Source organism: Varanus komodoensis, unplaced genomic scaffold (genome assembly GCF_004798865.1).
Source record: "Varanus komodoensis strain SLA01 unplaced genomic scaffold, ASM479886v1 scaffold17, whole genome shotgun sequence".
In the NCBI taxonomy this organism is placed as follows: Eukaryota; Metazoa; Chordata; class Lepidosauria; order Squamata; family Varanidae; genus Varanus; species Varanus komodoensis.
In genome coordinates, this window is record NW_025335505.1 from 24023202 (window position 1) to 24047701 (window position 24500).

At 41.7% G+C, this 24500-nt stretch overlaps 1 protein-coding gene across 2 annotated transcripts in view; it reads right to left on the reverse strand.

Moving 5' to 3' along the window:
* Positions 1 to 1281: 1281 nt before the first annotated feature.
* The window catches only part of KDM1B (lysine demethylase 1B), a 39881-nt gene continuing 16662 nt past the window's right edge, over positions 1282 to 24500 (reverse strand). For both annotated transcript variants that reach the window (XM_044426590.1, XM_044426589.1), the window contains 13 exons: positions 23807 to 23985; positions 22918 to 23094; positions 22198 to 22272; positions 21153 to 21290; positions 20341 to 20512; positions 18828 to 18955; positions 17855 to 17986; positions 15640 to 15714; positions 9243 to 9359; positions 6037 to 6162; positions 5524 to 5646; positions 4657 to 4809; positions 1282 to 3331 (listed from right to left, as the gene is read on the reverse strand). In XM_044426590.1, coding sequence (XP_044282525.1) covers positions 3248 to 3331; positions 4657 to 4809; positions 5524 to 5646; positions 6037 to 6162; positions 9243 to 9359; positions 15640 to 15714; positions 17855 to 17986; positions 18828 to 18955; positions 20341 to 20512; positions 21153 to 21290; positions 22198 to 22272; positions 22918 to 23094; positions 23807 to 23985 — 1679 coding nt within the window. In that variant the 3' untranslated portion in view covers positions 1282 to 3247. The remainder of the gene's footprint in view (positions 3332 to 4656; positions 4810 to 5523; positions 5647 to 6036; positions 6163 to 9242; positions 9360 to 15639; positions 15715 to 17854; positions 17987 to 18827; positions 18956 to 20340; positions 20513 to 21152; positions 21291 to 22197; positions 22273 to 22917; positions 23095 to 23806; positions 23986 to 24500) is intronic.

Sequence of the window (24500 nt, forward strand, 5' to 3'; positions counted from 1 at the left end):
ATTGGAGGTATACTCTGCTCTCCTACTTACATGTAAATGTATTTCACAAAGCCATGGTCACTGTTTGCAGTTGATTCAGCAATAGTGGTAAAATACATTTATCAGAAAGAAAATAACAGTGCAGTGAGAACTGCTGAATTACACAACATGTTTTCTTGATTCTGGACATAATTAAAAAGACAATAATTATTGTTGTAGGATAGCCTTGTTAGTGTCCTTAACATGATAAACTTGTGACAGATTGTTTAGGAACTATACCTTATGTTTTTAGAACATTTCTTTAAACATGCAAACATGTTAAAATCATTAAATGCTAAAACATTCACCGTTGTGTATTTAAAGGAGACATGGAGAAGTATGATAGAGACCCCTAGGTATACTTTCTACACTGGCTGATTGGCATGCAGAAGAGAACAGGAGTAGGGCTCCCAACTATGCATTTGGTTGAACGTGTAAGAACCAGTGGGCACATTCTCACTTCCCCCCACTCCATGTGAAAGGGGAGCATCTACACAGGGTACTATGGGTCTGTGAGAGCAAGGTACTGCACTATCACTGCACATCACACTCTTGGAAATATAACTTTATCTCTCTAGTCCCTGATAGCAAACTACAGCTTTTGCTGTGTCATACTATCTCTTTCAGAATGAGTTGGTGGTGGCGGGGGGTATCCATATTAGACAACTTCCATATCAAAGTTTAGGCAAGTTAAACATATGCAAATACAACACTGTGGAGAAGAGAGAAATGACCAAAACAGTCTTTCTTGGATCATTTGGAAATGAATAGTGGGCTGTAGGTATACTCTATATCACTGTATCATTGGATCAATATTTTCTTATGAATATGAAATGGAGGATTAGGGTGTCCATGCCATAATAAACCACCCAGAACTCATGCACTGCTGTAGGGTTCTAGATAGGTTACCCATAGCAATAAGCCACCCTGGCTGCGTTTGTACAAGAAAATCACTCTTCTGAAGTTAGTTATGCTAGTGCCCCAGCACACAGAGGATGGTTAAGAAACCATTATCAACCCGGAGATCATGTCAACCAAATCAGTTTTTCTCTACTGAAACGAGATACAAGTGGAGGTGCTTACAACATGCAAAGTCTTGCAGTACGGAAAGCCATACCTAATTTTTCTAGAGGCTATGTAACATGCTGTCTCCTGAGTTCTCCGGGAGACGATAAGTTATAAATCCATATAAAATACTTTGTAACTCAAACTAACTGTGGAGTTTTTCTTTATTATTTCAGTAAAGATTGTTAAATAACTCAATTATTCTTTCCAGTTTTTATTACATTACTATTAACTCACTTTACACAGGCTCCACAGCAGAAAAGATACTTTTAAAACGTTTTCCTAGATTTACAGGGCAACAGTCATATATACAAAATAGTAAAATGATCATACTCAAAAAGTGAGCTTCACAAGATTTTAATTTTTTGAGATCAGTTGTTCAAACTGAACCCACTGACTCTTCCTGAATGCTAGTTTAGACATTTTAAACAAATGTAAAAAAATTAGTTTCCATATCTGCAGCCTGCCTTTGCATGGACAACAGGTGCTTCTAACTGTTTAAGCACTTCTACAATGCAATTTATAGATATTTCACATTTACTATTTTGTCTTAATAATTACTAGAAATGGTTGCACTCATGCCTAATTCCAGGTGTGTTAAGTGCTTTGAAACTTGGCTCAAATGTGCCCCTCCCTTCCCTAGTGCAAGTCCCCATTTTAATTAGGTTTTTTTTTAATATGCACTTCTGCCAAGAGCAGGATTAGTTTTAGACAAAGGGTTTGTTTAGCCAAGTGTTCACACTGTTCAACATTTGACCAATTAAACATTTAAAGGGAAATCAGCATCTTGTTTTATGTTTCTTACTATAAGCTTTCACAAGTATATTTCACCTATTATACCATTTAGTAAAATAACAGTAGTTCAGCTATGAAGAAAGAACCTGATATTTCTTAACTGATGATCACCTTTCAGTCCATCGTCTACTGTGATTGGGTAAACCAACGTACTGTCCAGTGCTGCTTATATTTCAAGAACAAACAAACATACTGGCATTCTGCTAGCAATATGTAAAAGTTTAAGATTTTTCAAATGTGTTAAATCTTTGGAAAGTAGTAGCAAAGGCTTTCAATGCTGCCATATTATCATTACTTTCCATTAGTTTTTCAAACCAGGAAGCAAAATATAACTAATAACAGATCTGTGTGCATACCTGAATTTCTTCAACCAATACATTTTTAATTATTTAGATACTGCTTACCCAGAATACAAACAAATTTCTTCAGCAGGTTTTTGTCCACAGGAAAAAAATTCACAACTGTAGGTACTATCCAGCCTCTTTTAAATACTTTCATATTTTCAAGTTCCAATGATTTCAGTGGAAGAAACATAAGAATTTACTTAAGAATCTCCCATTAAAATAAGTACTGTGTCTGGATGATGCCACATTGTTTTCACCCTTCAAAAAAGCCAACAACTGAACCTTATTTTAAACAAGCAAATGAAAATAGGTGAACTGCTCATTCAACTGCCATACCTTTACCATGCTTTTACAGTTACATATGTATAGGTGTCTCCATTTACATAGTTGTTGTGATTCAGAAATTTCATGGCACACAAAGGAAATGGATACAAAACATTTTTGCTGGTCCATGTACATGATCAAATATTAAGCATCAACCTAGTATACATAGAAAATATTTTATGAAACTTCCTATGAATAGATAATGGTGTCCAAGCAGCTCTTTTATATATATTATTTTCATTAAAAAGGATACCAGCAGCAAATTCTATGATTGTTTTTCTGAGCCTCTTCAACAGCTTAATTTAAAATACATGCCTTTTTCAAAACATTGATGGAGATACCTGCCATCCTTGTTGACACACCATTTGACTGTATGTAAGCTATAACAGTCCATCTACCACACTTTTTAAGTACTTTACATTCTAGCCTTACATAATACAGAATTAGCTGCATCAAATGATCCACAACAGGCAAGCTTAATGTGTCCATCTGTCTGCTGGCATTGCTTATAAATAATTACTAACTTAGCATGCTGGGCATCATTGCGTCCTCAGGTAAAAAAAATGAACTAAAAAACAGAGTATGAAGATTGTCTCTTTAGGTACCAAGGATGTAAGTACCACCTGGAGCAATTATACTAACCCTGAAAGTTGAGTATGAACTGGAAGAAGTAAAAAAATCTGTAAACAGTAGTTTAATGTTCAAAACGCTGCTATTTTGCTTGCTTCTCGAACACCGCTCAAGTATGCTCCTGTAACTGTCTGTGGGAAGTGTCTGTTTGTAGCCTATTTAAAAACAGAAAGATAATTTGAGAGACTTATATGTAAATAAACTGCATTAGGCATGATACATGCATGTGCACATAGGAACTTTCAAGTTTCAATTAGATCAAGGATGTACTTGAAATAGCCTACATTTCTCTAGCTCATACAAAATAAGCATGATTCCGCTTTTTTAATATTAGGACTATTTTCGCAATGGAAAGATGATAGGCTTAGCCACTGAGTTGATAAATACGATGGGATGCCTTGGTTATGGAGGATTTTTCTTCAATTTTTTAAAATGAATAGCCAGAAATTCTTAACAGGATTGCCATTTTGATGAGGGAGTTTCACTTGCAAAGAACTAATGCATCTTGAATTAAGAACGGTTTATTGGCAATATAATGCAATATTATTACTCTTCAAGAGACATCCCCTTGTATCAAGAGAGGATGCAGATGGTGTAGCTGTAACACCAAAATTCAGTAACAGTGCTGGGTCCAGGAGTATCCCCAAGTATCCTTTAGAGGATGTATTCCTTCCACAACAGACTTATTACATACTTCAAGACTGAAAACGCAGTCTCATACAGAGTATTAACTTCCACCCAAATCATTTATTAACTCCAGATACCAGATCATGGAATTCATTGCCTCACTGGGATTAGAAAAAGAAAGAAAGCTAATTGGCAGTTATCGGTGCATTACTGGCACCAGATAACAGCTCTTCACAGCACTTCCCAGGAACTTATGTACATATTAAGAATGGGGAGGGGGCACAAGGTGAAATTTTTTGTTACCTCATAGCTTAATTCTCCTAATGTGGAGTACCTTTACTCTAGCACTGTTCTCTGGAACTAATAGTCAAATAGCAAGAGAACCACTACAACATAGTGCCTCTGAATTCTCAGAGTCCAGGGTGATACCATGTTCAATAGCATCAGATTATTCCTCTCACTTTATTGCCTAATGAACATCATCAATCTGAGTGGGATGGTGTGACTTGGTGTGCTGCAACAGCAGGGGGTTGGACCTGACAGCCTTCATGGCCCCTTCCAACTCTACTCTTCTATGATTCTATGAATCTGCTCAAGCAAAGCAATCCTCCAGACCAAGCTTGAAGCTACTTATGTGATCTGTATATATGTGGTCCCAGGTATATTCCCAGTTAAGAGGATTCCAGCTAGGAATGCAGGAAGGTTCTTTTCTGACAGACAGTGGAGAGCCCCTGCCACTCAGACGTGATGGACCACTGGTCTAACAGATCCTTAAATTTATATAGGATCTGTACCACATTTCAGGAGGGTTGAATTATTATTATTTTAAATATATACATAATCGATATTTCACCTCTCCAGCAAAGAAGATTGTTCCTTGTATGTCTTCAGCAAGGATGTCATAGGCTTCGCCACTGCCACCTGTCTTTACAAAAGAATATGCCATTTGGATCCAAGGGTCTTTGTTCCATCGTGTAACGAAGTATTTGACTGGGTCTGGCACTTCCTGCAATACAAAGGAAAGCATAAAGGCTTTCTTTGTAAAACATATGATGCCTCATGCATACATGTACACTCACCTGCTATACTAGTATAGAACTACTATTACTACATTTTTATACCGCCCCATAGCCCATTGGGCCCTCTGGGCAGTGTACAAATTCAATTACAAAATATACAATAAAAACAATGCACTAAAATAAAAAATGAATAGTACAACAATATGAAAGCTACACTAAAATAACAGTAGCCTAGGCCTACAATAGCCCTAGTAGAAACCCTAACGCCTGAACAACACCAAATTGATGCTGAAGTAATATATATGCTAAACTTAACTTAACACCACATACATTTTTAAATGATTTGATTCAATACCTTCCGCAGAAATAATAAAATTAAAAAGATACAAAATAGGAATGAAAATTCCTGAACCAATCTATGAATTATAATTCACATAAGCATGCATATATTCATGAAAATAATGCTAACAATGCATTCCTTGCAAAAATGTGTATACTAAGCAAAAATATAAATGACTGTCTAGGTTTTTAAAAAATCACAAACTGGTGTGGAAATGGTATGAACTTGACATTGGAAAAATACAAAATTGACATGAACTGAAATTGATAATTCATCCATCTCTAATACAAAGGACAAGGGTAGAAGACTTCCTTTAAATTGATGTTGCATCTATGCTAGTAATTTGAAAAAACAGACCTACCTGTTCCTTAAATAGCTCACGGAGTACAGTCATGCACTGCTGTAGCACTTGTTTGTCATCTAAGTTCTTAATAGTTGCAACAGCATCACCAGTTACTACAGACATTAGAACACTGCATTTACGCTGAAAGCAAGAGAGAAACAAGGACATTTTATATAGTGTAACTCCTCTAATTCAATTAGATTTCTCCTAAACCAATCCATAAAACAGAAAAGGTTTTTGGCCCCTTTTGTAAATTGCCCTTACTGAAAAAAACAGTATGTGTGTGTAGAATAATTTTTCTATCTTTAAAAACTGGCTTAAAATAAGGCAACTGATTAAATTCATCAGCATTATCAAATATTGCTAATACAAATCTAAATAAAAAGAGTCACATTTCCACATTAGAAAATCATAAATAAAATTATTGGAAGTATCAATATAAATTAAAAGAGGAAGGTGAGAGATTTTCAAGCTTCTACTTCTTTCAAATTTGAAGCATAAGTCAATATTCAGTCTTCATCTAGTATATACCTGTGGATCCATGTCATAAAACACACTGAAGAGACCACGTTTGCTGGAACTAGGTGGAACATGGCCAAAGTAATCAGCACCTTCAATCTTGCTATCCCAGAATCTGTAAGGAAACTGCAGAGCAATCTAGAGAAAAAAAAAGTTAAGAAATTACCTCTTTACTACAGTTCTATGCACATGTACCAGAGACTAGCTTAGGCCTTATTTCTACATATACATGCATTGAATTGGTTGTTAGTCTCAAGAGCAGTTTTACAACTCATTCTAAGAAATTAATGCAATTTGAGTACCACCTGCTTCAAAAGCATCTGTCCTGTTAAATGGTTTCAATGTAATGCTGCAAAAAGAGTAACTGTGTTTGGCTTAGTTCTCAGCTTTAGTAAGTCCTAAGACAGCACTGTTTTTGAAAAATCAAAGAAATGGGAATTAGTAGGGAACACATTTCATTGTATTGTGGGTGTGTTTTCACATAAGAATACACATAAACATACCCAATTTCAGCCATGTCATAACATATATTATATTATTTGATACCAGAGTGTGGGTAGTGTGTTGGGTTATCAGAAACCAATATTCAGAATGACAAAAAGTAAGGAAATTTCAGGATTGGTTTAATTTTACACCATTTTAATCTGTTTTGCTGGGGTTGGTGGGTGGGCAGCCTTTTGTTACCTGCCTAAAGCTTCATGACTATTTACTTTTATGAATAAATTAGGCTCTGATATGTGAAAATTATTATTTGATTGTTTTATTTCACCTTTCCACAAAAATACTATTCCAAGCAGCTAACAATAGAATAAAAATTAAAGACCTATTTAAAACATAACATAGAACAAGACTGGATTATAAGATAACAGCATCAAACAGCATGCTTGGACAAGTATGTCCTACCACCTGCTTACTCGACCCCTGCCCTTCATGGCTACTGAGCAAAGCCAAACACGGGATTGGTTCCTGGATCCTGGAGGATATTAACGCCTCACTAAGGGATGGCCGAGTGCCCGCTCCTTTAAAGGAGGCAGAAATCAGGCCTGTCCTAAAGAAGGTGTCTCTGGATCCAGAGATGGCTGCCAATTATAGACTGGTGGCCAACATCCCGTTTTTGGACAAGGTGTTGGAATGGGTGGTGGCGGGACAACTCCAGGTACTCTTGGATGAAACTGGTTATCTGGACCCATTTCAGTCTGGCTTCAGACCCGGGTACGGTACTGAATCTGCCTTGGTTGCCTTGTACAATGACCTGTGCAGGGAGAGAGACAGGGGGAGTGCGTCCCTGTTGGTTCTCCTGGACCTCTCAGCGGCTTTCGATACCATCGAACATGGTATCCTCCTGGATAGGCTGGTGGGATTGGGAATAGGAGGCACTGCTTGGCAGTGGTTCCGTTCCTACCTTGACAGCCGATTCCAGAAGGTGGTGCTGGGGGACTTTGGCTCTGCGTCATGGCAAATTTGCCATGGAGTACCACAGGGTTCCATTCTGTCCCCCTTGCTATTTAACATCTACATGAAACCACTGGGAGAGGTCATCAAGAGCTGTGGGCTTCGGAGTCATCAGTATGATGATGACACCCAGCTCTACCTCTCTTTTTCAACTAACTCAGGTGAGGCAGTGGCTGTACTGAACTGGTGCCTGGCCGAGGTAATGGGTTGGATGAGGGCCAATAAACTGAAGCTCAAGCCAGGTAAGACGGAGGTTCTGTTGGTGGGTGATTCGAGCTCCTGGGTAGGTGACTTGGGTCTTGCCCTGGACCGGGTTGCACTCCCTCTAAAGGACAGGGTCCGCAGCTTGGGAGTGCTCCTTGACCCGGAGCTGTCCTTGGGAGCCCAAGTGACAGTGGTGGTGAGGAGCACTTTCCTTCAGCTTCGGCTAATCCATCAGCTGCGTCCCTACTTGAAGGATGATTGCCTAGCAACAGTAACACACGCACTGGTTACCTCCTGGTTGGATTTCTGTAACACACTTTACGTGGGGCTGCCCTTGAAGACAGTCTGGATACTTCATATAGTTCAAAATAGAGCTGCCAGGATGCTGTCGGGGACTGGGCGTTACTCTCATATAACCCCAGTCCTCCATCAGCTTCACTGGCTTCCCATTGAAGTCTGGGCTCAGTTCAAGGTGCTGGTTATTACCTATAAAGCCCCAAACGGCTTGGGACCAGGATACCTAAAGGAACGCCTTCTTCCCTATTTGCCCTCCTGCCCCCTGAGATCGGCAACAGAAACCATCCTCTGGGAACCCTCTGTGAAAGATGTTAGGAGACAGAGTACCCGGAGAGGGCCTTCTCTGTGGTGGCGCCCCAACTATGGAATGTACTCACCAGAGAGGTCCGCCTGGTGCCGTCATTATATGTTTTTCGGTGCCAAGTTAAGACCTTTTTATTTAATCAGTATTTTAATATGTTTAAATATTGAATTTTATTATTGTATTTTATTAATCTGCAGTCAGAGTGGGTCGTCAATTTATTTATGCTGTAGCCGTTCAGAGATGTTAGTAATTGGACAGCATACAATTTTTATAAATAAATAAATTAAAAGTATAATTAAAAACAACAATAAAGTAAATAAACAGCACCCTACCCAACTATACTTCTTTCAACAGAAGGTCCTCTCTCAGATCCACCAAATGTGAATCCACTGGTGACAGAATTGAGAGAAGGGCCCCCAGAAAATCTTAAACATGGCAGAGCTCATAGGGAAGAATGTGCTCTTTTAGATAGTCTACTGCAGGGGTCCTCAAACTTTTTCAATAGAGGGCAATTTGAAAGGCGGAGGCAACTGGTGTGGGCCGGTGAGGCAGGGGTGCCTGGGCGCCCGGCAGGCAGTGTCGGGTGTGCGTGGCGGTGGCTCACCCACTTGGGAGATCTCCCAGCAAGTCCAAAACCATCTCTGAGTAAGCAAGCCACTGCCTCCCCACCCACGCTGCAAGGCAGCGGCACACGCCCATGGGGGAGGCGGGCGGCGGCGGCTTGCTCGCTTGGAGATCTCCCAACAAGTCCAAAACCATCTCCATGTGAGCAAGCCAGCACCTCCCCACCTGCATAGAAGGTGTGGGCCAGATAAATGGGCATGGTGGGCTGGATCCATCTCGTGGGCTGTAGTTTGAGCACCCATGGTCTAGTCTGAGTTTGTATTTGCATCCTATAGAGTACAAATGAACTGCTGCTCATTTTCCACTTCATATCCTCATATGAATGATGTCTTCTTACCTTTTCAATGATTCCGGCTCCTAAACTATTAATAGCTTTCATTTTTCTCTCTGGCAAGGCTGGGGTAAACTGAATGGCACCTTTTTGTAGTATAGCCAAAGGTACAGTTACTAAAACCTGGAATTAAGAGGCAATAGAGAAGAGCTTTAATTATACTATGATTCCACTTGAGGAATTCCACTCTACTTCCCTTTGGCTTGGATCTAGCTGCATCATTACACAGAAACATAGAAACAGAGCAAGTCAGAAGGGGTCTCCCAGGCCATCTAGTCTGACCTCCAGCACCAGCCAGCTCCGCTCACGACATGCCCACCATGTGTATGTCCAGCCTGTCTTTGAACACCTTCACCGATGGGGCCTCAACGACCTCTCATGGAAGCCCATTCCACACCCTCGGGGTCCTAACTGTCAGGAAGTGCTTCCTGGCATCTAAATGGAACCTTGGTTCCCTGAGCTTTGCTCCATTGGAGCGCATCCTGCCTTCCTCTGCAGGGGAGAACAGGTCTCTACCCATGTCCATGTGACATCCCCTCACATACCTGTATGTCGCCAACATATCCCCTCTGAGTCTCCTCCAGGCTGAAGAGACCCAGTTCCCCCAGTCTCACCTGCAAACAGGCCACTAACCTTGTGGCCCTACGCTGCACTAACTGTAACCTGACTATATCCTTCCTGTAATGAGGGGCCCAGAACTGAGCACAATACTCCCGTTGCGGGCACACCAGAGTCGCACAGAGCGGTAGCAACACCTCTCTCGATCTAGAAGCCACACGTCTGGCTATGCAGCCAAGGGTGGTGTTTGCCCTCTTGACCACCTCATCACACTGCTGACTCATGTTTAGCCTGCAGTCAACCAGTACCCCGAGGTCCCTTTCACAAGTGCTGCTCTCCAGCCACTTGTCACCTAACCTGTACTTATGACACCTATTCCTATGCCCCAAGCGCAAGACCTTGCACTTACCCACTTTGAACGCCATCCTGTTGTCTCCTGCCCACTTCCATAGTCTGTCCAGATCCTTTTGGATCTGGAGTACCTGCTGCTCAGTTGTGGCCACTGCTCCAGTTTTAGTGTCGTCTGCGAATTTGATCAGCAGACTGTTCACCCCTTCTTCCATGTCATTGATGAAAAGATTAAACAGGATCAGCCCCAGGACAGAGCCCTGGGGGACCCCGCTTGTCACTGACCACCATCCCGACAATTCCCCACTAATGGTTACCCTCTGCTTTTGGTCAGTCAACCATGCCCTAATCCACCGGACAGTGCTTTGGTGTATCCCAAAACTCCTCAGTTTCTCCACCAGGATATCCTGGGGCACTTTGTCAAAGGCCTTGCTGAAATCCAGGTAAACCACATCCACTGCATCCCCTCCATCTAGCCATCTCGAAACCTTGTCATAGAATTTCACAAGGTTTGTCTGGCAGGACCTGTTTTTGCGGAAGCCGTGTTGTGTAGCTGTCAGCCTCCCTTCCGTATCTAGCATCGCTAGATCTCTCTATTATGAACCTTTCCGTTGTTTTTCCTACAATGGACGTAAGGCTAATAGGTCTGTAATTCCCCACGTCCCTTCAACTACCCTTTTTGAAAACTGGGACCACTGATGCCACCCTCCAGTCCTCTGGAACTTCACCCGTTCTCCACGAGGCCTCAAAAATGGAGGCCAGCGGGCGTGAGAGAACCCCTGCCAACTCTCTAAGTACTCTCAGGTGTAACCTGTCAGGGCCTGGCCCCTTTGTAATGTCCAATGCCCTGAGGAGTCCCTCGACTTCTAGGGGGGTGACTCTAATCTGTGCCCCTAAGTCCCCAGCCCCATCTCATCTCCTATGCAGATATCCCCTGTCCTGCTTTGGGGAGAACACAGAGGCAAAATAGTCATTAGCATCTGTCCTTGTTCCATCATATCAGTCACTGGATCTCCTTCCTCCTTACTTAGTGGTCCCACCACTTGTCTCCCCTTCCTCTTCCTATTTGCATGCTGAAAGAAGCCCTTTTTGTTGCTCTTGATATTCTTGGCAAGTCTCAGCTCGTAATCAGCCTTAGCCTTGCGAAGAATCCTTCTGCAATGGGCCTCCTCCTCCCGGTTATACCCTTTTGTCTATTTGCCCCAGTGCCCATTTCCTATGGAAGTTCCTCTTTTGTCTAATCCCTCTAACCACCTCCTTTCGCATCCATGGCGGCGCTCTCCTCTGCCTCCCCACTTTACTAACTAGACGTATTGTCAAGGCTTGCGCCTCCAAAACCTCCCTTTTGAGTGCCATCCACCCCTCCTCAACTCGCTTACCTTCCAGTAACCTATCCAGGAGACTTTCCCGTCTGGCCTTCAGTTGGCCAAAGTTAGCCCTCTTGAAGTCCCAGTTTGTAGTGCTTGACCTGCAACACATCCCCAGTCCCCTGATCTCAAAGCAAAGGATAGAGTGATCACTCACATCCAGAGCTCCCCTTATCTGTACTTCATCTATCAGCTGCTCTCTTGGTCAAGACCAAGTCAAGGATGTTTTCCCCCTCTTGTCACCTCTCAGACCCTCTTTGTGAAAAACCCTCCCTCTATAGCCTCTAGGAAGCGACTTGACCTGGCTGTCACTGCCGAGTGGGTCTCCCAACTAATATCCGGGAGACTGAAATCTCCCATAATTACTATGTGTCTCCCCCGAGATATCCTTAGAATCTGGCCTGTCAGGACATCATCCAGGGTCTCAAGTTGACCTGGAGGGCGATAACATACCCCCACTGTCAGGTCCCTTTCCCTGTCAAAACTCCTAAGTTTCACCCAGACTGCCTCTGCCAAATCCCCATCTGTGCTGCATTCTATCTCACTGAATCCTATCCCTTCCCTGACGTATAAAGTCACGCCCCCACCCCTCTTTCCCTTCCTGTCCTTTCTAAAAAGATGATACCCCTCTATGTTCACATTCCAATCTTGCCTTTCATCTCACCAAGTTTCTGTGATTCCAACCAAGTCATACCCTCCTATTCCCAGGAGAGCTTCAAGCTCTTCCTGCTTATTACCCATGCTCCTAGCATTAGTGTAGATGCACCTCAACTCCTTCCCACCACTCTCTTTCCTTGGAGTTCCCAGCCTCCTCTGAGTGAGAGTGCTTCTTATACTTGTCTTTTGCTCTACCCCAGTAGCTCATTGAGTGCCTTCCAACCTGAGATTCTCATCTTCTGACACTAGCCTTTGTTTAATTTTGGATTTTTTCATCATAGGATTTTTAAAGTTGAAAATATTCAGAAGTGGTTCACCGTTACCTTCTTCTGTGCAGTACTAACTGGAGTTACCTTAAGTGTCACTGCCATTGTCTTTGAAAGATCCTCCACCAGTGTCACCTTCAACTACCACTGCTGTCCAGTAGCTGCCTTGAAAGTTTCTCTGCCCCTATCACCATTAATGAGATCCATTCTCTTCTGCTGATGTGACTGTTACTGCTTGAGAGGTTGGATGCATCTTAGTCTGGTGCCTCAACTTGGACTATTCTGCCTTGACTCTGTTAGGAGACCAGACTGACTTCCTGGTTGCATTGCTCGTGGCTTCTCGGACACTCAGATCACCTCACCTTGTTAAGGTGTACATCCAAGAGGAGGAGCTTTTCCTTACATTCTACCATAAAACACATACTGTGTGGGAAAGTTTTGACTCCAGCAGATAGAACAATCCACAGTGGAAAACTTGTGAAGACTTGTCAGAACCTTGGACAGATGTGTACAAACTTTTCTGCCAGTATTACAGGCCAAATGTAATACTGGCTTTAGGAGTTATATATACACATATGTGCCTTGCTGAAGTATTCAGCTCCCTACTCACTTTTCCACATCTTGGTGAGTTAAAGCTTGAAATAGAAACAGATTTAATTTGCACTGTAACCATTTCATGTACAAGATACACAACATTGTGAAGGTGCCAAGCATTAATTGTGGCACAAAATGTAAGAAACAAGAACAAGCTGGCACTTGTTGGTTGCTCAAGTATTCATCCCATTGTGTGACTTGGAAGACACACCTTTGGCAGCAACTTCAATTGCAAATCTTCATGAGTAAGCTTTATCACCGTTCTGCATTAAGATTCTGCAGTGTTAGCCTATTCTTCCTGGCAAAACTGCTCCAGCTGTCACCTTGGATGGGGACTGTTGGTGAACAGCGTCTTGCCACAGATTCTCAATTGGATTAAAGTGTAGGTTTATTCTAAGACATGCTGATTCTTGTTTTTAAAATCACTCCAGTATTACTTTGGCTGTGTTTAGAGTCACTGTCCTGCTAGAAGCAGAAGGTGAACTGCTTCAATTCTAAGTCCCTTGCAGAATGAAATGGGTTTTCCTCTAGAATGGCACTGTATTTAGTTCAATTCATCTTGCCCTTAAGCCTGACCAATTTTCCCATCCTTCCCAAGGAAAAGCATCCCTGCAACATGCTCCTGCCACCACCACGCTTCACCAACAGGATGGCAAACAAAGGACAATAAGCATTGCTGCTCTTGTGCCGCAAATCACATTTTTTCAGCAAGGCCAAAAAGTTCAGTTTTGGCCTCATCATATCAGAATCCTTTTTTCAATAAATATGATGAGCCCCAAACCGCAAATAGATGTTGAAATGGATTTGTTTCAGTAATGATTATCTTCTCACTACTGTTCCATAAAGCACAGCTTTGTGCAGGTAATAATTATCCCATAGATAGTTGTCGCCCATCTCAGCAACAGACCCTTCCAATTACCTGTTACCACTGGTGTCTTGCTTTCTTCTCTGACCAATGCCCTCCTTACCCATTCACTGAGTTTCAGTGAACAATCTTGTGGCTGAACCATATTATTTCCATTGCGTATGAAAGACAGTGTGGTGTGGTGGTTAGAGTGCTGAACTGAGGGCCTGGTATATACAGGTTCTGGTTGTAAGGCCTGGGGGGTGGGTAGCAGGCAACTAAGGGTAGAATGCTGGGACCAGGATGCAGGTGCAAGGTGGAGTCCTGCAGTAGGTTCAGAGGGCCAGGAGGAGGAGGCACATGTATTTAACTGTCTAGGGTCAAACCCAGGGAGATGGCAGATCCAAGCAAACACATCCAAAGGCACAGTCCAAAGGTCAACTTCTAGAAGACAGTCACATTCAAGAGCAACATGAAGTCAGGGAGGATGGGTGAAGGTACCTGGCAATTAGGGTCAGGCTAGAGACAAGGATGGAAGCAGAAACAGACTGAGGTGGGTGGGCAGAAACCTGAATTCAGACAAGGCAGAGACCCAGAGCACAAGGGAATCACAAAGATAGCTTGTGTTGTTGTGTCAAAGCGCAGCCATGCAGAGAGGGCTTTGATGCTGGTCTCCAAGGCCTCCAGCTGCACTACTTAATTGCATCTCAGCTGCTCCCTGTAAGTGCCTGCAAAAGAGCACTTGCAGGATCACTCAGGCCCTAATCTTGAGTCGACTCCCACTCAGCCATGAAGCTCCCTGGCCAACTTTGGGCCCGTCATTCACTCTCTGTCTATCCACCTCACAGGGTTGTTGTAAGAATAAAATGGAGCTATGTAAGCTGCCTTGGATTTCTCACAAGAGGAAAAAAGACAGACTATAAATGCAATGTGGTGGTGGTGGTGATGGTGAGGATGGATTTAATGGTGATCTGGCAGATATTCATTCTGTCATTTGGGATTCATTTGTTTATTTAATTTTGATAACTTCCTGTACAACTGTGTTCCAGAGTTGTTTTGATAGCTTCTTGGTCTTCATAATGCTGTTTGTTTAGATATGATTTCCAACAAACTCTGGAGCCTTCCAGAAATAGGTGTATTTTATCTGAGATCATGTGGCACTGGAATTGAACTCACACGGCCTCCATTCAGCTACGTAGGGATTTCTGGAGAGACCGGAGTGCAGCAAAGCTTGTCACAACTTGGGTAAATATTTGCTTGTGTAGCAAGCAATAAGTGTTGCTTTTTGTTTACTGTTGTGCCACAGTAAAAATATTTTTCATCTTTACCATGTTAGTATCTTGTGTACATGAAGTGGTAATAGTACTGATTAAATACATTTCAATTCCAAGCTGTAATACAACAAAATGTGGAAAAATCAAAAAGGGGGCTGTAAGGCACCATATAAAATGTATGTGCACATATGCATACATGTGCACATACATTTTATATGTATGCACACACACAGCAGCATTCCTGATTCAAATCAGTATTTCATTACTGCTAAAGAGTAGAGTGGCTGTGAGGACCTTTGGTTCACTAGCAAACAGCTAGTCAAATGGCAATGGAAACTAAATAAATAGCTTTGCCCTGCTTAACTATTTGAGGACACCAAAGAATGAAGTTATTTCTGCTTATTGCCTTATCAAGACAGTTGTGCACTCTGAGACAGCCTTTATATTGGCTCTTGAAAATATATAGCAGAGGCAGAGCAGGGTGAGACCTGTCACCTTTTGTGCTGTCCACAGACTTCCATCTGTCGCAGTCAATTGGACTTCTTCCCCTGAATAATCAATACTGCGAATCTGTTGAAAAAGGATTGTGGGAATCATAGTTATGAACCGCATATTTGTACAGGACTAAGACATTTCAGCGTTCTTTTTAGGGAAATTGTTAAATGAACCTTAAAAACAGACACATGTCACTCAGTTCCCCTCAAAACCCTATTTTGAAAGGGACCTACCTAGCTGTCAACATTTCTTCTCCCTTGAAGTACCTTTGGACATTCCCAAGCACCTAAAACATGGAGCATTATACAGTGCATGTGACCTGATGGGAACTAAAAGGAGGAGAGGAAAAACTAGAAGATCTTGTTGTAAAAGTGGAAAATCCCTCCAAAACTCCTTTTTGCAGTTAACGATCTCATCTTTCTTTAGTTTTTCTTCACAGTTCACCTTCTGGCAGATGTGAAAAAGAAAAAAAAAAGGGGGGGGGATACTTTTGGAGCCTCTTCTGAGCAAAATCCAGTGTTGGTACCTGCTGCCCTTTGGCAATAGACTCCTGCATGGACTTTGTCCCAGCTGAGGCTTCAAACCCTACATTCATGGAACTGCATCTAGAACATTTTATTAAAACTAAAAAATGCACACAATGTTTTGCATACATGCACCCATGCACGCAAGACAGCCATGGACAATTCCTCTGAGGTTCCACTGTGTCACTTTGAAGGAGCTGTTCGTCGGTGGTAAAACAGGGATGAGGAAAGCTGAGCATAACAGCCAGCTTTCATCATCCCTGCATAAAAACAGGAAAAAGTAATTAAGTCACAGCAAACCTGAAACAGCTTGCAAGCGCAGCGCCAGCTGCCACCAAGTGTTGGCTGGGTGCTTTGGGAGCAGCCATTACTGGCACTCACCCAGGAACTCTGTGGCAAGAGCAGCAAGAAGGCAGCTGGCTCTGGCGATCTCTTGACTGACTACTCTTATCCATGATAGGATTGCTCTTCTGATTTTGGCCAATATGGCAAGCCATTGTAGGTAGAACAACCCAAAGACTAAACTATGGGTTGTTGGGGTAGCTTACTGACCACATACAAGCTACAGTGAGAAATCAGTCCAAGTTCACATGACATGACAAAACTATTATTGGTACCAACCCATGTTAAGTTCCTAATTCATGCAAACCCATTCTATGTAAATGATCAATCAGGAATTTTTTTCAAGATGAAAACAATTTTTCACCATAATTTTTTCCTTTGGAGGGGATGAGCTGACTCCATTCTTTGGGTGTATCATTTTAAAATAAATAGCTAAAGAAATCCAGTTGTAAACTAGCCATGTTCCCACATATGCTAAACCAGGAAAACAGTTATGTGCACAAGCCTCTAAACCTGAGCAAATCTCAGGCTTACACACTCATCTCTCTTCCTCCTGCACAGCCAGAAGGAATACAGTATCACTGCATTTCATTTTTTCCAGTTCCTGGCTTGGTGTAAAGTACAAATCAAAAACGGTGGCTTACCACAAAGTCTAGTCAACAACAAACTTTAGATTATGTTGCTCATTTAACAAACAATAGTTTGCATTATACTACAATTATTGAGTTGTACATAACATTGCATACTGAGAGCCAATGTGATATAGTGGGAGACTTGGGTACTGGTTCCCACTCAGCCATGAAGCTAACTGTGTAACTTCAGACCAGTCACTGACTCTCAGCCTAGCCTACCTCATAGGGCTGTTGTGATGAGAAAACAGAGAGGAAATGTGTAGCAGAACCACCTTGAGTCCCTTGCAAGAGGGAAAAGGATGGGAAATGCATGAAATAAGGATGAACTGCAGGAAATGCAACTGAATCAGAGTTTATTCTTCCTCCTAGTTGCACAGGAGGGACTGGGGGAGTGCACAAGCCTGACGTTCACAGAGGCTTATGTGATAATGCTAAATCCTGGCTTAGCATTATATGCATAGTAGGCCATGTAGCACAGAGCAAGAATGTAAAATAGGACACAGGAAAGTTATAGGATACATTATAAAAATCATAGGAAGAAATATTTAGATGTTCCAAAGCAAATGCTAAATTGGACACTGGTGGAAATACTGGAAAGTTTAGGTAAATAAGTTTTATCTGAATGTACATTCCAAGGCAGAACCAAAATAAAGACTAGGAAGATGGAATGCTCCAAGGCAAAGCAAACAGGCTCCTCTTTCACTTTTTGATACTTACCGGAACCTTTAACCGAATATCTAGACCTTCTGCTATTTTCTCAAGTATGGCAGAGTACCCTGAGCTAAGCAGTGTGTGATCACCAGCAAACTGAGCAAAAAATTCATTGTGATCCCAAGAGCGGGCAGAAACCTGTCAAGAGAGCACAATTCCCTTTGTCAATTAGTTCCTCAACATACAAATACTAGAAGTGGGCTATTTAGGAGAGTGGAGTTGCCTTTCCTCTCCTGCTGCTTGTTCTCAGCTCTTATCTATAGAGGCCAATCTCCATGTATCTTCTCACTGCCAAGTGAAAGACACTCTGCTTATCTCAAGTTGCAGCTGTGGGATGCTCTCTAGCTTGTAGCCTAGCCCTAAGCCTTCCAAGCCACTCAGTTTGGTCTGGATGGCTTGGGCAAAAACTCCCCATGTGGGGAAACAAAGGAGGGATTTGCTAGTGACTATCCATATGACATACCCAAATAAAACACTCTATGAAAATGCCATGATGGGCTGCACTATTGACTGTGTGAAGCTAGGCTATGCCATCAGTCAGGAGCCTCAGGCCCAGGGCCTAGCTCTAACTCGCTTGGGCCACGCCCTCTTTCTCTGCCCCCCTTTCCCCAGTCACCAGTGATTGAGTGATGTCCTAGCTTTTGTGCATTTTCCCCCATTCTAAAAGGCTGAAATGGATCTTATGAGCTTTAAGCTCCTGACAGTAACCACTTTAAACTAAAACACGTGGGTATTAATCATTTCATTTTGTATTTTTGGCACTTTTGTTGTTGTCCTTAGTCTGATCTGCACTGCAGTGTAGCCTGAGAGCCCCTCTTACGCACAGTTTGGTCCTCAGGTGGAAAGAGATTTCCATGCTGATCTGGTCCAACATGCATATTTTTAAATATATGTTATATACCACCACACTCATATATGCTCTGAGTGTTTTATATTTAGAACAGATACTCTGCTGTTACGAGCTGCATCCCACACTCACCTCATGGAGGTTGCTGCCACAGGCATATTCAAGGTTACTGACATGGAACTGAAGGACTTTTTCCTCCAGTTCACTGAACTGGATACCAGATTCCTGAATAAAAACTTTATAGATCTCCTGGATTTTATCTGCAAATGACATACTCATTCAGTGGTTAGCAATAGTTATTCATTCATCAGTCTAATTAGTGAAAGCTACTTTTAGTGCATAGTCTTCTTTTGTAATGAAAGCTTTCTGTGCAAAAAGATTTCTATAAATATTTCTATTTATAAAGCATGATCCAGCAAAGCACTTTCAAGCTCTGTCAGTTTCAACCAGAGTTAAACACCTGCTAAATATCTATTTCACTGAAACTGTAAGATGTAATAGTGCCTATTGCATGATAGCAGTTTTGTTAGAATGTCTACTACAGCACAGCCAGACTCGATGGAACATGTGCTCATGCATCAACCCTACCATTCCTAGGGTTAGTCCCTAGTCCAACATTGCTTTTTACAGTCCCTCCAAAGTGTCAAGGAAAAGGCAATATTATAACCTGAAATACTCCACATATTGAGCGAGGTGTAGGCGAATGGGGCGGCATATAAGCCTGCTAAATAAATAAATAAATTGCTAACATTGTTGTGATTTGGTAGAATCTATTCTAAGGCTATAACAAATAAATTAAGGTGATGCATGCTAGAGTTTTAACTGATCCATCAGTGTTTCCATGTGAATACAACAACATTATTATTACACTGCATTTTTATCCTGCTTTTTCCCCCTCTTATGAGGAAATCAAGGGGACTTACATAGTTCTTTTCCACTCCATTTTTATTCTCACAACAACCCCATGAGGTATGTTAGGCTGAGAGTCTATGACTGGCCCAAAGCTGAGATGGGACTTAAACCCAGCTCTCCCAGGTCCCCAGTCCAATACCCTTAATACCTCAGCACATTTGCTCTCAACTGATCTTAAGAAAAAACTGCATTGTCTGAAGATGGCATGTACATCTGTCATAGCAGGCACCACCTTCGAACTGGAGTTCCCAACCTTTTTGGACCTGTGGGCTCATTTGGGAATTAGAGAAACTGCTGTGGGCACCACCACCAAATGCCTAATCGGTGGATCACAGGCTTGGTTTCTCCCTGTTGCATCTATACAGCACTATGTCTTATTCAGGAAAAAAAAACCAGTCATGCATACTGGATACTATGTTTCCCTAATAATGAATTGTCTAATTCAGCTCACTGGTGCAGTGCAATACAGCTAGTGCTTCATTTAGATATGTTCACCAATGTCCAGTGGTTGCTTCTTTTGGGGAGCAGCTTATCATAATTTTTGTACTGGAGCAATCTTTAAACTTTAGTGATGTAAATGCTTTAAAAATTATTTAGCTGCTTCATGGAAATAAACAAATGGAAAGGGAAATGGATTTTCTGCACCCCTTTGTGGTTCTAGTTCCACAGCTACAGTATTCCTTTGTCGATTACTCTTTATCTCTTTTTGAAGCCCTCAACTGTGTCTCCATACCTCCAAGAGGAATATCATGATGCTGATTTTTATCTTTCCTCCAATCAGCTACAACATCAAGGATTGAATTGAAATGGAAATCCATCCGCTTATCTATTGTAGGATCAGTTATCCTTCCACTTTCCTGGATCAAGTCGCATCTCTCTCCAATTTTATGCATCTTAATGCCCAGCTTTAGAAAAACAGGTTTTATAAGGTGGAGAAGAGAATAATCAAAGTTACTGTTATGTGATGCAAACATTCACAAACAGAGATACTAACTAGCTAACAACAACTCCAAATAGTACTGTACTGTTACAACCAAGGCTTCTTGGATTTTAAACACAACTCTTTTAATCTGGCAAAGGCACCACTAACCAACAAACTGAAAGTCTTCATTGAGAGTATGACATTCAAAGAATCATAATTATTTAATATATTATAATAGCATCATGAACATTGTATACCTATCAGCTATCACACAAAAAGAAATTTTAAGAACAGAGAACCTGGTTAATAGCATTAACCAATGTTTTAAAAAATTTTTCTAGACTATATCAACCACCCTTTTGAAACTCATTCCCACTACCAGTCCTTCAAGGGAGCTAGCACAGCTTTTTCACAAATGGTGAAGTAAGCTAAGGAACTGCTATTTTTCCAAAGCTGCCTGTTAAGGCCTTAAACATCTCCATTCCAAGCCCTTCAGGCTCTCCACAGGATACAGGAGCCTGAAAAAGGTCTCTGAAATGAACAGAGATTTCTGTTTACAAGGATCGCATTGGTCCATATGCTTCATAACTACAGTGTTTTCATCAATGAGAAAGCAAACCCACTTGCTCACACATTAGTGCTACTGGATTGTTGACACAGCCGTTCACAATCTGTGCCCCTTTTCCCACAGTGATCCCCCTGAAAGTTTTATCGTCCCACACTCGCCCACCAATTCGGTCCTTTGCTTCCAGTACGACAACCTGCAACACACAAACGGGGTTTGGTGGATAAGAAGCACTGTGATAAGACATCACTCTTTCAAACGTTTATTTGATAACCTAGAGATGTCAAGAGGGTCAAAGGATGATTATATTTCAGTATGCTAAGTATTTAGAAAGCTTCCAAGAGAATTATAATTCCAAAACCCTGCAGTGAGTCCTCCTATTCTTGGAACCTTGGAGCATCAGGCAGAGATTCAGTCCACAAAGTTCAGACACCAGGCTCTTGATTAAAGAAGTGAACTGTGCACAGACAGGCCAGACTTACCATTATCCAAATAAGCTTGCTACATGCATGTCATGTGATAAAACCCACCCTTCACAGCAATATCAAGGCCAGGCTTTGTTCTTTGGTCTCAGCAACTAAAGCGCTCTCCCTGACCAGATACCAGCAAGGTCCATGCAAGTTAGAATGATGGGAGTTGTGGTCCAACATATCCAGGCAATACCAGGTTGAAGACTGCCAGAGAATAAACTTTTATCTAGGTCCCCTCCTGGACTCTAAAACAGGACTGTTCCTGATCAGGTAGCAGGAGCAGAATGCAAATACACCAAAATAAGAGTTGGGTGTATAAGAGCTTACAATGTGATCTGTGGACCCAAGAATTTGGGTTTAAAGGCATCAAAAATGTGCATAAAATGCATTCTTTTGAAAGATGCACACAACTATGGTATAATCAATGGGAGAAGAACGCATGTCTTTCAAAGAGGCACACATTTGGAATACACCCAGATTTTCATATGAAAAGGACAATGCAAAATTTGTAATCTAATATGTCAGTGGTATCAACATAGAGATGGAAATCAGAGAACTTTGCTGATTTATGCAACCATAAAGATGAAATGATGGAAGAATTAAAATGTCGTTCTTGATATGAAATGGACCTACCTTGATGCCAAAGTTGTGTAGTTGCCTTGCAGCTGCTAAGCCTGCTGGACCAGCTCCAACCACGATTACAGATTTCTTTAATGAACAGAAGAAGAAACCAATAAGAATAGTTTAAAGTCAAGTAGTACTACTTTTAGAAGTCAGTGCATGTGCTTAGATGCCTGTTGGATAAAAGTCTGTACTTGTTGAAGTGTTCCACTGGCAGCCACACAAAGGAAACTAAGCAGACACTAAAATCAAATTTGTTCACACTGAATTTTTTTCATGGCAACCATAATGGTGAGCTTAGCATAATAACCTGGCTTTATAAAATGATGATTGAATAATTCACCTATCACCATGCAAGTATCTGCAGATGTATGCACATCAGGCCAAATTAACAGCTATTGTAAATATCGCATATAAACAACTTCAACTGTTTGGAAAGAAGACTGGGACAGGTCACTTATCAACCAATGCTACTCCAATTTGTTTGTCTTATATTTTTTAAAACCCTAATTCTTCAGCCAGAGAATTGCCTGTTGCTCAATATCTGATGTCCCTTTAGAAACAGTCCATCTGAAGAGGAGACTGGACACTGGGCAAGTATTTCTAGAGATCCATTATGTTCTTCACCCTTAATCTTAAAGAGAGTCCTTTCTTCCTTCACCAGGCCTCTCCTTGTCCCATGAGAGTTTTCTGAAGCTAGCTGATTAGTATGACAAATTTTCAAATACCTACATTGTGGTATTCTTTGGGAAGAAGAGGCTGGTCCGGATTAACCAATAAAACCCCTGTATTAATGAGACCTTTCCTGGTCATAAAATGAAGTATTCGTTCAGTCTCCCGCACACAACGGATGCGCACAAGTCCTCGAACAATGATGTAAGGAGTACATTTCTGAGGGGTTAGCGGTTCCTGTATATTCAGGAGAAAAAAAAAGTGACCCAATCCTGTTAACCTAGTCAAGAATTTGGTCCTGCTCAAGCCGTATGGCAAACTGTGCTTCAGATGTTAAACTTTAAACACCTAATATTCGCTGAGAAATGGACTGAGTCTTTTAAAAAGCCCATCTGTTTCAAAATGGTCTTTTACAAAACAAAACAATCTACTCCAATCCTTCACACATTTACATTTAAGGCCTGGAATTGCCCAGAGCTCCCTGCATTTGAGGAATATACTTTCCCCACTCACAACATGTGCTTACATGCATTTGCCAAAGCTGCCATAGCAAGAGTTTTACTTCAACAGCCCCTTGACAATAATCCCCTTAAATCAGCCATGGGCAACTGCCAGCCTACAGGCCTGATATGGCCAAGGGAGTTCCCCACCCAGCAGGAAGCTAATTTCCCAGGCCAGTCCTCTCAGGTGGAAATAGGTGCCACCCTTGATGGCAGCATCTTTGTCTGCCAGCAGAAATACCCCAGAGGCTGAGCTAGCCTGCCTTTCCTTGGCAGGAAATTCTAAAGCTTGAGAGCAACCGCCAAGACAGTCTCTCTTGCAATTCTGCCTATGCCTCCAGTGGTTGTTGGACAAAGAAGGGCCTCCCCACTTCCCCAAATATTAACATACTAAAGATGAGAATATATGATCTTTTTAAGAACATAATTAGATGTCGATGCATGCTTACTTTGCAGTTTGTGTACCACAGAGCTAAAATGAGGTTTCTCAGAGCTAGGTACATGGTGGGATCTCGTGAATATTCTGGAAACTCATAGAGTTCATCTAATTCCATTACATCTGGTCTTACACACAGTGCTTTACCACATTCATTGGGCTGATAGAAAGGCTGGAAGTATTTGTTCATCCCTGGAAGATAATCAAGCACAGCACAGGTATAGTTGTACATAGCAACTCGATAAAGTGTGGTCCTTGGAAGTGTGCAGACATGTATATTTATTACAGGCAACTGCTTATAATAGGCAAGCAAGTTCAAGAATTTGCTCTTAAGAAAAAGAAACCTTGCTTCTACCAGATAATATTTATATTAAGCTTCCCCTCACTACTCCAAGCAACTGAGGTGACATATAGTGTATGTTTCAAGACATTACTTGGAGTAATACATATATACACCAAAATTGGGCAACCTGTGGTCATCCATATATTTAACGTGTTAACCTAGTCAAGAATTTGGTCCTGTTCAAGCCATATGGCAAACTGTGCTTCAGATATTAAACTTTAGCTGGCTAGGGAAGTGGGAGCTGTGGGCCAAAACTTCTGGATGGTCACAATTTGCCCACCCCTGGTATAAGCTATGTCAATATCCCATGGCATACATTAGACTTACTTAATGTGGTGACTCCTCCCAGATGCTTTGGGCTACA